The 16,573-nt window shown below is 43.6% G+C and overlaps 1 protein-coding gene across 3 annotated transcripts in view; it reads right to left on the bottom strand.

Moving 5' to 3' along the window:
• BCL2L12 (BCL2 like 12) overlaps positions 1 to 16,573 on the bottom strand; it is a 100,526-nt gene that overhangs the window by 36,408 nt on the left and 47,545 nt on the right. For all 3 annotated transcript variants that reach the window (XM_069200960.1, XM_069200957.1, XM_069200958.1), the window contains one exon: positions 1,342 to 1,518. In XM_069200960.1, coding sequence (XP_069057061.1) covers positions 1,342 to 1,505 — 164 coding nt within the window. In that variant the 5' untranslated portion in view covers positions 1,506 to 1,518. The remainder of the gene's footprint in view (positions 1 to 1,341; positions 1,519 to 16,573) is intronic.

The following is a 16,573-nucleotide window of genomic DNA, read 5'->3' on the forward strand; positions in this document are numbered from 1 at the left end:
AGGAGAAGGGACAAGGATGGAAACTACAGAAAAAGTCTAGGAAGTAGTTGGAGCTCTGTTAACTTTCTATTCCAAGTGCTGCCTCCATGATAACCTTCCTCACAAAGGGCTGCAAGGCCACTGGTCAGTGGTACCAAAGGGCAAGCCAGGAGCAGGGGCTACTCCTGGCTACACTCAATTGCGTTCATGCTATTGTGGGAGCCCTAATGAGTCATAAAAGGAGAGTTTTGGTGCTCAAAAATAGGGAACTGGAGAGTGGTATGAGAAATTCAAGTAGTCCCTCCCTGATTTCGACATAGGCTTCGTTTCCACAAAGCGGATAAACAGAAATTGATGCTAATGGTTTTTAGTTTCCTTATTTATTAGGATGCTATTAGAATGACTTTCCTAACTGCCTCCTAATTGGACGTAAAAGAAGATAAATAGCTTTTAGTAACTTAAACGTGTGAATCCTGACTGCAGCCTCTCTGGTATTGTAGCGCCTGGCCAATTTTAGATGGTACACTTGTGCACAGCTTTCACTTCAGATGTGGGCACTATGCAGCTGAGCCTAACTTTAACAAAACACAGTGGTATTTGACTTAATGTTAAACTTATAATTTCAATAGCAAAAAATGTTTTGGTTTTGCTTACTTTAAACACATTGCTACAGTCTGGGGCTTTGCCTTCCTCAGCTCATGGTGCAAGTTTTGCTTCTCTGCAGGTCACATTTGGAAGTGGGAGTACGCTTCACAGCGAACTTATAAAAATGTCAACTGTGCCATTCTGCCTACAGATCGAATTACCTGTTGCCCAGCGATATACAATTTCAAAAAACACAGAGAAGACACAGCGAAAAATGGATTTGCTTACACACGTTCAATGATTTCCTCACATACATCTTATTTACATATACTAGAAGGACAATGTTGGTCTGTTTTAGATTAAATATAGCTTCACTTATACTTTAAAATAACTTTGGAATAGTGCTTTTTGTTCAGGAATGAAGCAAACGTCTTACTAGCTGATTGGACTTGGACTTTGTTTTTATTGATTGAACATTAGCACAATTGTTTTACATTCTCTGGTAAATGAACAGCCACAGCATTAGACAGGCAAGGCTACTTCATAAGAAGTCATGGAAAAGGCTGGTTTCCTCAGACAGATTGCTGGAGTCAAGAGATAATGCCATTGTCCACCCACACACGCACCCTAAATAAAGTAACGCCAAAGAAGAAACCAAACAAATGAAACTGAACTCAGACTGGCCCCTAAAGTCCTTGCGCTCTGTTATCGGGTGTTTTTGCATTGGCGGACTGCCCCTCCAAACCCATGGGACAAGCCACCTTGTTTGCAACATACCTGTAGCTGAATTTTGTATGATCGTGGTATCCCCGTCCCACGTGGCCAACAAGAGACCCTTCTTCGTGGCTTAGTGAGCGTTTTAGGAAGGCCTCCAGGACCCGCTTAGTTTCCTCCTTGATCGTCGCCTGAGGCATCATGTGGGCCGGCTGCTGCTTATCCATCCTGTACTACGACCTGCAAGAACAGAAAGGATCAGAAGGTAAGAACACACAATAAGACACCTGTACCCCTTGTCATAACTTCTACCTGTGCTGCGTTTTACTGAACCCACTATGGGAGCATGCGCAGAAGTGAGGCTTGCTTGGGCCTAAACCTCTTGTATTTCTATGGTAGCATGCTTCAAAGGGACACTGGTTGTTTGGGCTCTGAAATCCCGATCTCTGTTCAGCAGCATGCCCAGAAGCAGAGGTTGATGAGGCTTGAGGAAGTCCCAAAGTGGACGAAACGCGTCGGCCGCCAATGACTTGATTGGATGTGAACATTTTGAATGAACTTGGAAAAATAAATAGAATAAAGGGCATTTGAAAGCTAAAAGACATGCCAACTGGAACAGTATTTTTTTTAGTTTTTTAGTTTGTTCTCATGCAAATAATGAGTTTGTAATATGTTATAATTATTACTGGGTGCATACTAAATAGTGTAAATGATTTAAGAATCTACCACTTTGGAATAGGTTGGGGATTTAAAGCCCCTACACGTCAGCGTTTGCACCAGTGTTGGACCTTGAGGGCAGGGTTGAGTGCAGGAGCAAGGTGCACAAGCTGCTGCACATTTGTTGAGGCTTGTATTCCTGTTTTCATCATGGAAGCTTCCTGGGACAGACAGGTGGATCCTGGATTACCTGTTTATGCACAGTACCTTGTCTGGGATGGGGTCCTCAAGGGCCTGGATTCCTGCACCTGCGTGGTGGCACGCATGTGAAGACAGTCTGGCGCGCCCATGGATTGCAAGGTTGGTCTATGGTAGCATGCTTGAAAGGACAGACCGTTTGGTTTCTGAATGCCATGTTTCTATGATAAAACATAGAGGGAGAGGGGCAGACTCAATAAAAATCCAATGCCCTGTTTCTGTGCTGTAGGATACCTCGCAAGAAGGCTCACTGACCTCCAGACTTCTATCAAAGTTTTCATTTAAAACCAAAATCATAAAAATATTTCAGCAGCCTCTTCCTTCCTCAGGACCACCTTCATACCACTACCCCGAAGGCCATTTTCAGGGGATTTCCAACCACAATGAAGGCTTGTTACTGAGCATCACAAACTCTAAACACAAGCTCATAATAATAATAAAAGTAGGGGTGGATGATAAATTCTGCTCCGCCCGTAGAGTTGGTGTAGTTTTGGCCACTCTGCATTCCGCCAACTGCCGCGTGTCAAGAGCTTTTTCTCGCATGCGGCTCACGGACAGTAAGTTGGCGAGTGTAATATGGCGTCCTCTAGCATGAGTTGTGGTCACTAGGAGGGCACCCAATGAGATTTCCCCAACGCAGGTGGATGCAACCGTTCGCAGTCAGAAAGCTGCTGTTTGAGTAGAAAATCTACTTGAGCTGCAGCAAAATCAACTCCAGAAGCCGCACTACATGGTGCCTTTCACGCTGGGTTTAAAGTGCAGAATGAGCTCCTGGCACTAAAAATCAGAGCGATGTGCGTATTTCTGCCCATTGGCGGAACTCCATGGAATCTCAGAGTTTTCCTATAACTCCACGGAATTCCGTGGAGTGAAACTCCACGAGTTCCGCCCAGCCCTGCTTAAAAGGTCTCTAATGTAATGTCTTCAGCTACAGGTCTCAATCAGACGCAGTGCCCACATCCATTTAAAGGTCACAAGTGCATCTATCAGCTGAAAATGAAATGTTAACAAGCTATTGTTCACCGAAAGAAACTTGCACCGTCCCTAAGACAAGGCAAGACCATAACCTACCGCTCTACAGACTTTTCCATATTACACTTCAACAAAACCTATCACCATAGGCCTTACATAATAAATTAATTGTAGTCCTTGCCACCATAAGTGCAGCCCCAGATCATTCCCATTATCAAAAGCACTTACCATTTAAAATTGTAGCCCTTACCACTGTACTGATCATCAAAGCCCCTACCACCACAAGGTAACTCGGGCCTTTTTCACCCTTGCTAACTTACCAAACACTGTAGGTACTACTGTCATCACAATTAGCACTGCAGCCCTTGCCACCCTACCTCTCACCATACCCCATCCCATCATAATCTTCCCTACCCAACATCATACCCTTTCTACATACCATCTTCCTAGCCATATCTACTATTGTAACATCCCTATAGTGCTTGCTCCCTTGCTACATACCAAGGGAGATCTTTGTCCAGAGTGGCACAGCGGGCAAAAAAATACTTTTTTTTTTTTAATGCTATCCCAAGTGATTGGCTCTAGCTAGAGTATTTGCAAGTATTCCTCCCATTACATTTTGTATGTTTTATGTAACACCCTATATGGCTAACGGTATTCCCAGAGGCGGGTCCATGGTTCTCTTTGCCACAGGATTCAAGCGATTTCGCACTGACTAGGCGAAATGAGGCTATAACAGGCCTGGAGCTGCTTAGGGTGTCTTCTGGAGGAGTCTTCCACTGGCAGTTCGTGATGGACTGCTCTCACAAGGAGAAGGATCAGAACTGATCTGAGTAATGTGGGTCTTTGTCCAAGGTGGCACAGTGGGTGAAAATGATCGGCTGGAATTCTATACAGAGCGATTTGCCAGTGGTTAGACTATTTGCAAGCATTCCTCCCATTTTCATCGGAGCCCTCATAGTTCTTACGACCATACCCATCGTAATACCCCTGCTATATAATAATCATCACTATACCCTATCACCATAGCCCTTTCTACCACCATACCATCAATGTAGGCCTTTCCACAAAACTGATCACTGGAATCCTTGCACCAAAACAGTCATCATAGCTCTTGCCATCATAGCTAGCAATATAGCATACATACCATAAACATTCACCACCTATCCTATCTCTTTAGCCCTTGCCATAATACCTTTCACTGTAGTCTTATCACATTCGTCACCAGAGCCTAAAATATCATCCCTTTCCACCATACTTGCAGATATTAATCGGCTTACCTCACACATCACTGTAGCCCTTAGTCGTATGCCTTGCCCTAGCCTTTTATCCAATTTCCATTATATTCTTGTTGCTAAATTGAACACCTTAGCCCTTCGTACCATACCCACCGCCATATCCTTGTAAACATATTTATCACTATTGCCCTTGTCACAGTATCTCTTACCAAGTCTTTGCCACCAAACTCCCTTCCCACATAGGCTTAAAGTAAAAACAACACACTTCTAACCACACCCCCACATAGTGTAGCATGGTAACCTTGTGGATAAACGCTTCAGTGTAGCATTGAAAGCTACAATACAATACCTATCATCACAGCTGTTATCATCATCCTATCACTGGACCCATCATCTTAGCTATCACTACACCCTTATTACTACAACTACTATCCCCATAGACATTTCCACCCTAGCAGGAAATAATCAATCTAACTAAATGAAAGTGGGGCCGTCTCGGGTACCTGAACTTTCCCTGCCATAAAAAGGAACTTGTCTAGAGGGTCTTGACTTAAACACCTATCATGCTGGCTGCATTTTAGAAGTTGCTGCCAGACCATGCAAGCCTGAACCTTCCCTGCGGGAGCTAAGACCACACCAAACAGCCAGAACCAGTGCTGGACGGAGAAACGTGGGGCCGAGAGGAACTGGGCTTACAGTCGCATACACCCATCAGAAGCAGCTCGGAATGAATTTGTGCACCTGCTGGCCATCTTAAATCAGAATGGCCTGGCCATATTGAAACTACCACCTTGAGGAGAGGAAATAAGACGTGCCTGCTCATGTCCCGGTTCCTGTGCCTAGGTGAGGATAGCAATCAGTGTATCGGGGAGAGCACATAAGGCCACAAAGGTGTTTATCACCCAAGAACACGGAGACAGACTGAAACGGAGCACCCAAGTGGTGACCATGCTGGATCTATTGTGGCTCCAGGCCAGCATACTAGACCTATCGGATCTGTAAGTGGCAACCAGGTGTATGTGTCGCACAGGACCTGATTATCTGGTGGCCACAGTGGCTCCCCCACCTTCACCCGTTAAGGAGCAACGGTCACACCTAACAAGGGCTGCTGCTCCCTTACTTTCACTGACTTAGATTTTATGCCTCCTGGCAGCTAAAATGATGATCAGTGTAAGCATGGATGAATATGAAACTGAGATACCTCCTGGCCTATATCTCCTTTGCTTTTTACGTCCTTGCTTTAAGCAAGCAGGTAGAGTGGATCTTTCCTGCTCACCTACAACCCCTGGCTAGATCTTCGGGAGATACCTTTAGACACGTTGCTTGTGCCCCCAGCTAAAGTGACTGGCGTGAAACCCACAAGAAATCATTATATTCTGGGTGAGACAGGCCTGCAAATACTGTTCTTCATTGCTTTGTAGATCCTGACGCCCTAAGGTACTTGGTCTGAGACCACTTTTTCCTCACTCTAACTGGATTACTTGCTCAACAGTCATGAATGGGCAATTCACACGACACCCCTCGTCTAAAGAGTCAAGAGACCTGTCAAACAAACCCTATTAACATGGAGGTTTCAGGGTCATCAATGGCAACAGACCTCAGAGAAGACCTAGAGGGTACACCTGATAAACTAGATAAGATTTTGGAGGCCTTGGTAGAGGCCCCCCTCAGCACCGGAGGTCAAGGTGGATGCCTTAAATATTGATTTTGCCCTCCTATGGGAAAACAGAGTAAATTATTAGAGGAGTCACTAGTAATGCCCTAGCCTGTACAGAGTTGACCCCCTGCACAACTGATCTAGGTCAACTCACCCAGCTCCTCACTGAATGGCTTCATTTTGTGCAAGACAGGTTCGAAGACACAGAGGTCCATTCCCGCCCCAACAACGCCAGCTCCATTGGCCTACCTGAGTGTACTGACGCTACTGGGTTCGCAATAATTTGTATGCAAAAGGATATAGCACTGGATTGCCTATCCCCACATTTGGTTGGGGACCGTGCCCACAGAGTGACGGAGCACCACCCCCCTAACAATCTGCAATAGCACCTCCATACCCCGCGATCGCAGCATCCCAATGGTTGCTTAAATCCTTAACAGGGTCTATTGTGGACCGTGCCCCAAGTGTGACAGTGCACCGCCACCTCCCCCCCCCCCCCCCCCAACAGCCCGCATTAGCACCCCAGCCCCCTGGGATCGAAGCCCAACCAATGGTCGCTTAAATCCTTAACAACTGGGATTGTGACACCATACTGTCAGAAAAAAACTACAATAAAAATGCTAAGATAATACTCTTACTGGATCATACTTTAGCAGAGCAACAAATGCGTTTCCTTTAAGCAAATTAAAAAGAGGTTGCGAACCCTAGGCCTTAAATATGCTTTAGTATTTCCAGCAAAACCATGCATCACTGATGATGAAAGCTTGAAGCTGTCTGGGGCTTAGCAGATGTGTTTGACAAGGGGTGTCCCTGCGATTCTCCTACTCAGTCCTCCTCAGCCCCACAGACAGATCACGTCTCAGTAACAGTCCTGAAAGTGCACCGATGAGGACCCGGACACAGAGGTCTCCCTCTCTCAGGCCTGATGGAAGCAACAAAGAGCGATGACGGTTGTGGGGTCACTCTGCCACCTCTTTGCAACTCCCAATTTGCTTTCTACCAAGTCCATCATTTCTCCAAATCTTCTGAAGTGGCAGAACGAGGAATTCCAACAGGTCCGCCGATCACAGCACAATCGATGATTGATTTAGCTTTAAGTTTAAATCTGTTGTTTCTCTGACCAATTGTTGTTGATGTTCTATAGATTACTACCACTGGAACTGCCCCACTGAAGGCGACACACTCAAGTATAAAAAAAAGTGATGGATGGAATGCTTGAATTAATCTTAGCCACTGGTAATTACTCAGGCCAACTCCCCAATCCATTGTTATTTTGCACACTACGCCATCGCAGTTTGGACCCAGCTATATGCAAATCAGTCTCAACCCCGCTCCAACTGCAACAGCCAGGGTGAAACCAGTCCTGTGTTTCCTGTGTTCCGGTTCAGGAAGAACCTGGCCTGGCAGTTTGGGCTGGACTGCTCCCACTGGAGCAGGGTCAAGGCTGATTTGCATATGGGTGGGTCCAAACGGAGGTTGCACGGTGAGCGAAAATTGGTGGACTGGGATGTAGCCCGAGTGACTGCCATTGGCTGAGATTAATTCAACATCCCATCCATCACCTTGTTGTTGCTTCAGTTGATGCCCTAGGTGCACCGGGTATGCCCAGAAGTGGGTCCTGTGGTCACTGTGCCACTGGAACCAAGCTATACCTGGCTGATGAGCCCAATTAGGGAGAAACTGGTCTTGGTTTCTTGTGTTCCAGTTCAAGGAGGACCTGGCCTGGCAGTTTAGCTGGACTACTCCCACTGGATCAGGGTCAAGGCTGATTTGCATATGGCTGGTTCCAATCTGAGATGGCATGGTCGGTAGCAAATGATGGATTGGGATGCATCCTGAGTGATAGTTAGTGGGTGAGATTATTTCAAGCATCCATCCATCACCTTGTTGTCCTAGAGGACACCTGGAGCACAGGTTACCCTTTACTTTCAATTATTGATTTTAATCCTCTGTATATAACATAGATTCCAGATTGGATAGGTTTGTGTGTGCTCCGGCGATTCATACATGTGACTGTGATATCTCATACCACTCTGAGACACTCCCTAACCCATGAGGACTGCAAGTTAGCTTATTGGAAGATGAAGTTTATCGACAGACACTTCAAGACCACGTAGACATGTTTTTCGTGAAAACAAAGGGACCTCTTTATCGGCTTTAATAGAGTGGGAGGCATTTGAGTGGCATCAAAGGTCTATGAATCAAAACTATAATGAGAGTTAAGTGGACACCTCATTGGAACCTTTTACAGCTTGAATTTAACAGGCACGATACTAAACAACTCATTCCTCCCAACACGGCAAAGGTCAAAGACCTACGCTCTCCGAGGTCCACCTACTTTGACAGATTAGAGAAGCTGTGATAATACAATTCTTCTTAACGATCCAGGATACACAATGAAAGAGATAAAATTGGCAGGCACCTTTCTCATCTAGTCAACCTGATGGTTTTCCGTATTAGTCTCCTTCCTATTCATCTGCCTAATAGTGAAGCATCCTCTACCCAGTCTGAAATTAACAATGTTTTCCTTCCATATTATAAAGCGTTATATCGACATGATAAATACCACATCTGAGGCCACTGATAATTTCCTCAGCTCAGTCTGATTGCTCCACTCGACTTATTCCTCAAACAAGAAGAAATTAAGGGAGTTCTGATCTGCTGTGAAGAAAAAAACACCCCGGCTTAAACGGGATTCCGCCTCAGTTTCATATATTGCTTTTTCAACAGTTAATGACTTGTCTTCTTGCACTGTAAACCTTGCTTTTATGTTATGCACATTTGTAGATCGCACTATCGCTCAGGAGGATACCCTTGGCTTTCTCTCTTCTTCTCCAAATTAGGCCATTATCTCTACCATGTTGAAACTCCATAACTTCTCTCTTACCTCCATTATCCATTTTGAAAATACTGTCTAAAACATTAGCTGGTTGTTTACTGTCTGAACTACTGCGACTGATCCATGACAACCACTCTGGTTTTATATCGGCCAGAATCACCTCTCTCAGTCTCCAAAGACTTTGGTAAGGTGTATCAAAGTTGTTACCAAATGCGGCATGTATTGCCCCTGGCCTGGAGAAGGCTTTGGATTCCCTCCCGTGGCCTGAGGAAGGCTTTTGATTCCCTCCATCAGGCGATGGAGGATAGGTCAGTATCAGAGCAAATGGGTGCATATTTTGTATTTGAATTAAGCCGGTAGGGGGAAGACAGGACAATGCATCTCTGACTCTTTTCAGGTGGGTAGGGGATGCCTCTTATCGCCATTGTTATTTGTCCTGGCTATGAAGCCCCTTGCCGCCAAAATTAGGTTCTTAGGGACACAATGGGGGAATACCAATCCACAGTGCATTTCATACAGTGGTCCTGCACGTGGGCAGACAATATTCTACGTGGGAAGACATTATTCTTTTATATATTAAAGATGCACAGGCAGACATTTTCTCCATTATCCAGCCCCTAGATGATTTCTCTGGAGTCTCTTGTCTACATGTGAATTGGTTCAAAACTTGCATCTTCCCTTTAAGGTCAGTATATGTTCTACACATACAGCTGGGCGATAGATTGCAGGTGGAGGCCCCATCATTTAGATATTTGGGGATCAATATACATCACTCTGTTGATAATCTTTGGGATGGTGTTATAATGATGCAAGATCAATTAGCAAGGGTATGTTAAGATTTATTCCAGGTGCCATCAACCAAAACAGGCCACACACTCCATTAAGTTTTCTCCAACCGATTCCGAACCTCGCGTCTCCTCGCGATCCCGAGAACCTTCGGATCACAGTGTTCTCAGAGAGACCGCGAGGACACTGACACTACTGTAAGTCAGTAAATATAACACATGGCTACCTTGGAAGAGCGACCCGAGTGCATTCGGCGCAATTCACATTTTGGGTTTCATTAACACTTATGGGGATGGGTCTGAAAGCATTAATTAAAATGGAGGTACTCCTGCGTTTATTTTATTATTTCACAAACCTCCCACTACTTCCCTCTTGCTCCTTTTTTTAAAGGCCTCTATAAAATGCTCAGAGAATTTACATGGAATACGGGAAGATGCTGAGTTGCTACTTCCACCTTAAAGCACCCGGTAGAAACTGGAGGCTTTAGCCTCATTGGCTGAACGATATTATTCAGCTGCACAGCTTCAGTTGGTGGCTAGAGGTCTTGCGGGCCAGTCTCTATCTGAAACAGGTTTTAATACCTTAAATTACTAGGATGGATCTTCACACTCTTTGATAGTCTCCACCAGATGCCCACAGTCTGACCCTCCCCCATTACTTGGTACATTTTTGTCATGCTACATTTAGTTATTTATGGGCTACTGACACGGACTGGCAGGATTAGTCCATTTGTCCTACCCAGATTTGTCCATGGACTGAAAGGGGATTATTCATGTGACCCGACTTGTTTGCTAATGATGTAATGATGGCGTGCATAACACTTATGGCCGATTATCAGATTCCTCCTGGTTGTTTTCTTACTTATATATATATATATATATATAAATATATCAAGCAACTTCTTTATTTAGAATTAGACTTCTGGAACCTACTACATGTGATGTATCAGATATTGGTTAACATAAGGGATGGTGGCAAACTGATACACAGTGCATCTCCAACACTGGGATCGAACTAGAACTCCCCATCATTCAAAGTAGCATTTGGATATATCACGACCACTCCATGATGCCAAATGGCAACATATATTGGATTACCCTCAAACTATAATTAAATTCACAATTGAAATACTTTCAATTCAACATCGTGAATAGAGTGAAAATGACACCCAAATGTATTAGCAGAATATATCCTAGTGCAGACTTGGGATCCCCCTCGCTTCCATGTACCAGATGCTGACCTATCCATTATGCTCTGGTCTTGTGGCTTTTTATCTCACTACAGGGCTAAAAACAGAGACACGTCACAATCGGCCAACCACTGGTTGACTGTAGACTCTTTAATACAGGGTCTTTTTCCTCGATCCAAAACTGACAGGGCTGCAAACAAACAGACGGCACTACTTTAGGCCAAAAGGAACATCACAATAAATGGGAAGAGTTCATCCTGTCCAACAGTGGAGACATGGGGTGGGTAGAGCCTTACATCCTTGGTTGGTATCTGAGAACACACATCTGCACAGAGAGGAAGGAGCGGGATTGAGGAAACATTTTAAAGATCAGGCATGTGATTTACTACCAGGGAATTAAAATGATGAGTACACTCTATTGATTTCCCCTGATTGCATACTGTTCTACTCTTATGTTATGACCTTTTTCCTTTTAGGCATTGATATGACTACTTAAGGCGGAAACTGTAGACCTAATGGTTATTACTGCTTTTATTATCAAGTCTCTCTATAGAACATGCTGATTATATGGGTTGCTGGATGTGGTGGGCAGAATTAGTGTGTGTTTAGAAATTGCTATGTTTGCAAACAAAATTTGCGCACAGTGTCATTTGCCATGTTGTGATAGGATAGAAGTTGGAAGCGAAGACTTACAGGAGAGCACACACTTCTGCTTCTCCTACAGCAACCTGTAAAGGAAAGTGGAACGGTCAAAGGGGAGAAAGGACAAACAAACCAAAAAAGGAACACCTCAAAAAAATGACTTCCATATCTTCCCCAGGATTCATCACCAGAAGAAAAGGAAGTAGATGGGTCGTTCTGGAGAGTCAGAGCTCAGACACACAACGGGGCTGCAGAGTGTCACGAGGATGACGAGTCAATGAACCAAGAGGAGAGCTGCTGTTTTGGAAGGCAGGATGAGTGGTCATCGTGGGACAACAATGACCATGCCACCAAAGGGAGGCATCACCCTCAGCTAAACCACCCCCCACCTGTCCCTAGACGTGGAGGGGCACCTGGCTCCCACCACACTCCTGGAGGACCGTGGGTTTCACAGGTTGGCCGGCATACACATGGATGGAGACATGGGGTGGGCCACACGGGGAGGAGGGACTTTGAGCAGGCACGGGTGCTGTAGTCTACATCTGGTGTTGGTGATAGGGAGACGTCAATATGTTTTTGTCTCTCTTTCTTTTTCTTGTTGTTTCATCTGGAGGTTTCTATTGCTTTCTGTGCTCTAGTGAGAACACTTAACAAGATAGCCTATTATTTTTTTCTTTTGATTAAGTTGAGAAAGAAAGCGTGGTGCATCCTCTCTGTAATAGGAATGAACCTTTTTCTGTGGTTCTCTTACATGTGTTCTCTCAATCCAACCAAAGTGGGAAGCTTTAGGTTAAAAGGTTTTTTTGTTTTTTTTATCAAAAGGGTGCTTCCCTTAAAGATAGTTCATTTAAGTAAGGATAATAAATAAAGGAAAGGGTAAGAAATGTTTCATTTTCAAGCAGAATACTTACCTCTGCACCAATCTAGTTTTTTGCCGCGGGTCGCCAGTCCAAGGAAGTACCGTAAGTGAGAAGAAAAACAAAAGTGTAGTGAAACTTTATGCCAACAGCTGTACAAAGGCTTTCAGTTCACACTGTCTCGTACTCTTTATGAACTCCAACCCGGACTACAAACCTTGTGTTTCCATTCAATACACCTAGCACTAACCTTGTGTATCCATTTAAAAGTACCCCTCACTTTTGGATTTCAAACCCACGCGTTTGACACGTGTAGTACTAGAAATATCTTGCGTGTTTCCCTGCCTTTCACCTAAGAAAATATTAATACATGTACAAGTGTGTCGAGAAGATGTGCCAATAAAAACATTTAAAAAAGGAAAAGGAAGCTTGTCTAAACCGCCCTGGATGCCCAGCTGCTAGGGTTTTATGCACACAGCTGCACTCTGCTATAAATGGCACACATTTGCTTCTATTTTCAGTTTGGATAGACATACCAATGCCTAGCATCGGTTAGATACCCTCATGTAACTCTCCTACTTTTGTTTACCAGGAACACCTCATTCCAAACAGCTGCGTTAAGCACTGCCAACACCTATCTACTAGTGGCATCCACCTGACCGCCTGGTGGGGGGTGAACGAATACACAACTCAAGCAGGGACTTAAGCCACAAAACTCAGGGAAATAAGGCAGACTGGAGAGGCAGCTCAAAAGGCTAAGTGGCAGTCACTAGCATAAAGCTGGCTCTGCTTTTCATCCTTCCGAAGGCGAAAAATGATTACTACTGAGTTTGGGAAATGTACCTCCTAAAATGGAAAGAGGCAGAGCAGTTTGTAATGTGTGCTCAACAAATTAATACATACAACTAAAAACGTTAACTTGAGACTTCTAAACGTTTAAGAAGGCCAAAGTAAACTCAACAAGTTCTGGAAATGCTGATCAAATGGGCATTTTATCTCACTGATGGATTTAGGCACTCAATAAGCCTTGATACATGCACTTTGTCACTCATCTTTGCACTGATGCATCCATGCATCCATCCACTGGCACATACTTGCTTTGTCCCTCTAACACTACCACAGTAAAACAACACACAATCTCAACAACATATGCATGGTAAAATAAAAGAATACAAGAAGAAAAACCATGCTGCTGTCTAAACACGATGAACATTAAATCTTAATGGGGTAACCATGTATTCCTCAGAACCTGGGTATCAGGCATTACATAGGATGGTTGGAGATGTCGGAGATGTTTTAGATCCTTGTACATTCAAAAGACATTTCACAGACAAGGCAAGAATCAATCATGTACAAAATGGAAATCATCTAAAAAGAAACAAAAGCGTGTGGGTCTGGACCACTCGGCTAGCGAGTAGTCAGTGTATATTGTACTCAGACAACAATGGTTCACAATATTATTTGACACAATACTTTATTGCTTTATAAGTGATGTGTGAAGATGGACGAAGCCCACCCATGAAAGATTTTACTTTCAAATATATGGCAGGCTGTAAAGTTTTGAAAATTATTGTATATGTTCAAAAATGTATTGTAATGTGGATTTGTAGAGCTCCGTTTGTCATCCGTGAGAGTATCCAGGCGCTGTATATGTATTCACCTTTTTATCTTCATGCACTGCACAAGCATTTTCCTCACATATCGCGTATAGAGTACTGTGTACGTCCGATTGTTCTATAGGCCAATCCGATCCTGGTGGGTGACCAGCATCAAAACCCTCTCCATTACCGTAATCAAAACCTCTCCATTACCGTAATCAAAACCCTCTCCATTACCGTAATCAAAACCCTCTCCATTATGGTAATCTGTGAAATTACACGTAACCAAATACTTTTTTATGGCCTGTAACATACTGTGATAACAGCCCACTGTTGCATGCCTGTTGGCTTTACCATATGATTTGGCCTACTGCCTGTGTAATAACCAAAGGCATTGGTATAACATTTTCCTGAAGACCAATCAAGCCTATAGCTGTTAATTATTCACCTGTCACGATAACCAACTCAAACCCATTTTACGGGGTGTGAGCGCTCCAGAAGGCCGGCGTCCAGCATACAGCCATAAAAGTACAAGCGTATACAAAATTATAGTTAGCGAAGTAAAATACTATCTCTCCTAAAACAGTCTGACATGGACACTATACTGCAAATCTTCTCTCCCCACAATGCATCTCTGAAATGATATGTAACAAAATAGCAGTCGATAGCCTGTAACACTATGTGATAACAACCAACTGTTAAAGGCTTACTGGCTCAAACATATGCTTTTCACAAATAATAAACTATACTAGTGGTTTATAACCTGTGGTCCAGGAACTCCTGGCCATCCGCAAAGCCTACTCAGGGGTTCGATGACTGCTTAGAAAATTAAATAATATCCATAGATGAATGAAGTGTATGTAAAAAAAGACGCAACATGTAACATTGAAACTTAAAATGTTAAGTACGTGTGAATGATTTTGTAATTGAAGGCTAAAATTAAGTTGGTCTCAGATTCGTAGGAGTAGTGCAAATGCATCAAACATAATATAGAGTAGATCATGGGTGGCCTCTGTTGAATTTAGAAAAGTCTTGGCCTACCTATTAAAATTAAAAAGTAGATTTTTTATATTTTTGTGAACTGAATAAAATATTTCAACTTTTGTGTATTTGATGAAAGCTTGTTTGTGTACTTCTTTGAGGTTCACATCATCAAAATTGCTTACTCTGGCATCACTGGTTTCCGTTAATGACTCAGTGGGGTCCCTGGATTCCAATAATGATTCAGTGGGGTCCAAAGAAGTCAAAAGGTTAGGAACCATTGAACTAGACCAACTTCTTTTGTTATATTGTTCAATAGTACGCATACCCAGACCGATGGAATCAGACAGGTTTAGTCTGTAACAAACAGGCTTGTTACTATATTCTTTAGCAACACAAACTCCTTTTGTGTTGCTAAAGTTGCCCCAAGTGGGAAGGGTATGCCCAGACGTGGGTCCCTTGCTCACTGAGCCACTGGAATCAAGCTAGCCTGGCTGAAGAAGGGTGATAACCTGAAACCGGTCCCAGGATGCTTGCTTCAGGTCCAGGGAGGACCTGGCCTGGCAGTTCAGGCTGGACTGTTCCCATGAGGAACAGGGTCAAGACTGATTTGCATACGGCTGGGTCCAAATTGGGGTGGCATGGTGAGCAAAAGAACGATGGATTAAACCCAGATCTGTGACTGGGGGGCGAGTGTTTGCATTGTCAGCACTCCGTCCATCATCCTTTTGCTATTGTTACTATAATCAACACAGTCCTACAGTTTTTAACATGTTTTTCCACGAGGCAATCACCACACTCACAGTCATAAAATTAGCACGGTAAATAAATTTACAATTCGCTAAACAAAATACTATAGTTCCTAAGATGGCCTAACAGATTCTCGCAAAGCAAACCTTCTATAACCATGGTTTGTCACACTGGGTGGCCAACACCATAACGGAAAACTATAAGATTCTATGTAACCAATGCTTAATTTGTAAAAACAAATAAGTGTTGGTGCCCAAAGCTGTGATGGACAGTGCTATTAAATATTAATGCATTGGATGCTGTGGCTACTTAAACGTCAGTCCATCTCACGCCTTTTTAATCCACCACTAGACAACCACTTCCCCTTCATCTCACACTTGCAGGCGCCTCCTTTCTCCCTTTGTGAAGGGTTTTCTATCTTTCTCTTCCTCCTCCTTTCTCCTCTAAGTGTTTTTCCCATTGCTTGCTCTCAGGAAAGGTCTGTTCAGGAGAAATCAGTGCTCATCTCCAAAAAGGAGTGCTGGTGGCCCCAACCTAGCAACCACCAACTGAAATTAAGCACTATATCTAACAAAATACCAATATGCAAGCTTTATTATGGAGAAATAACAATCCACAAGTAAATGCCTATAGTCTTTAACATATTTTCACAAAAAAATAAACCAAGCCTATTGTGTCTTTATCATGACATTTCATAATAAACAGATCAGGCCTATAGCCATGATTATTGACTTGCCACAATAACCAACCCAGCCCTGCTGTATCAAGTATAAGATTTGGCACAAGCCAAAAAGTGCAATACAAGCGCTTTATTTTTTAGCATACAAATTCAGCCCAATCAAACCATGCACTAAGGAAAACCAACAGGTGG

This window comes from Pleurodeles waltl, chromosome 7 (genome assembly GCF_031143425.1).
Source record: "Pleurodeles waltl isolate 20211129_DDA chromosome 7, aPleWal1.hap1.20221129, whole genome shotgun sequence".
Taxonomy (NCBI): domain Eukaryota; kingdom Metazoa; phylum Chordata; class Amphibia; order Caudata; family Salamandridae; genus Pleurodeles; species Pleurodeles waltl.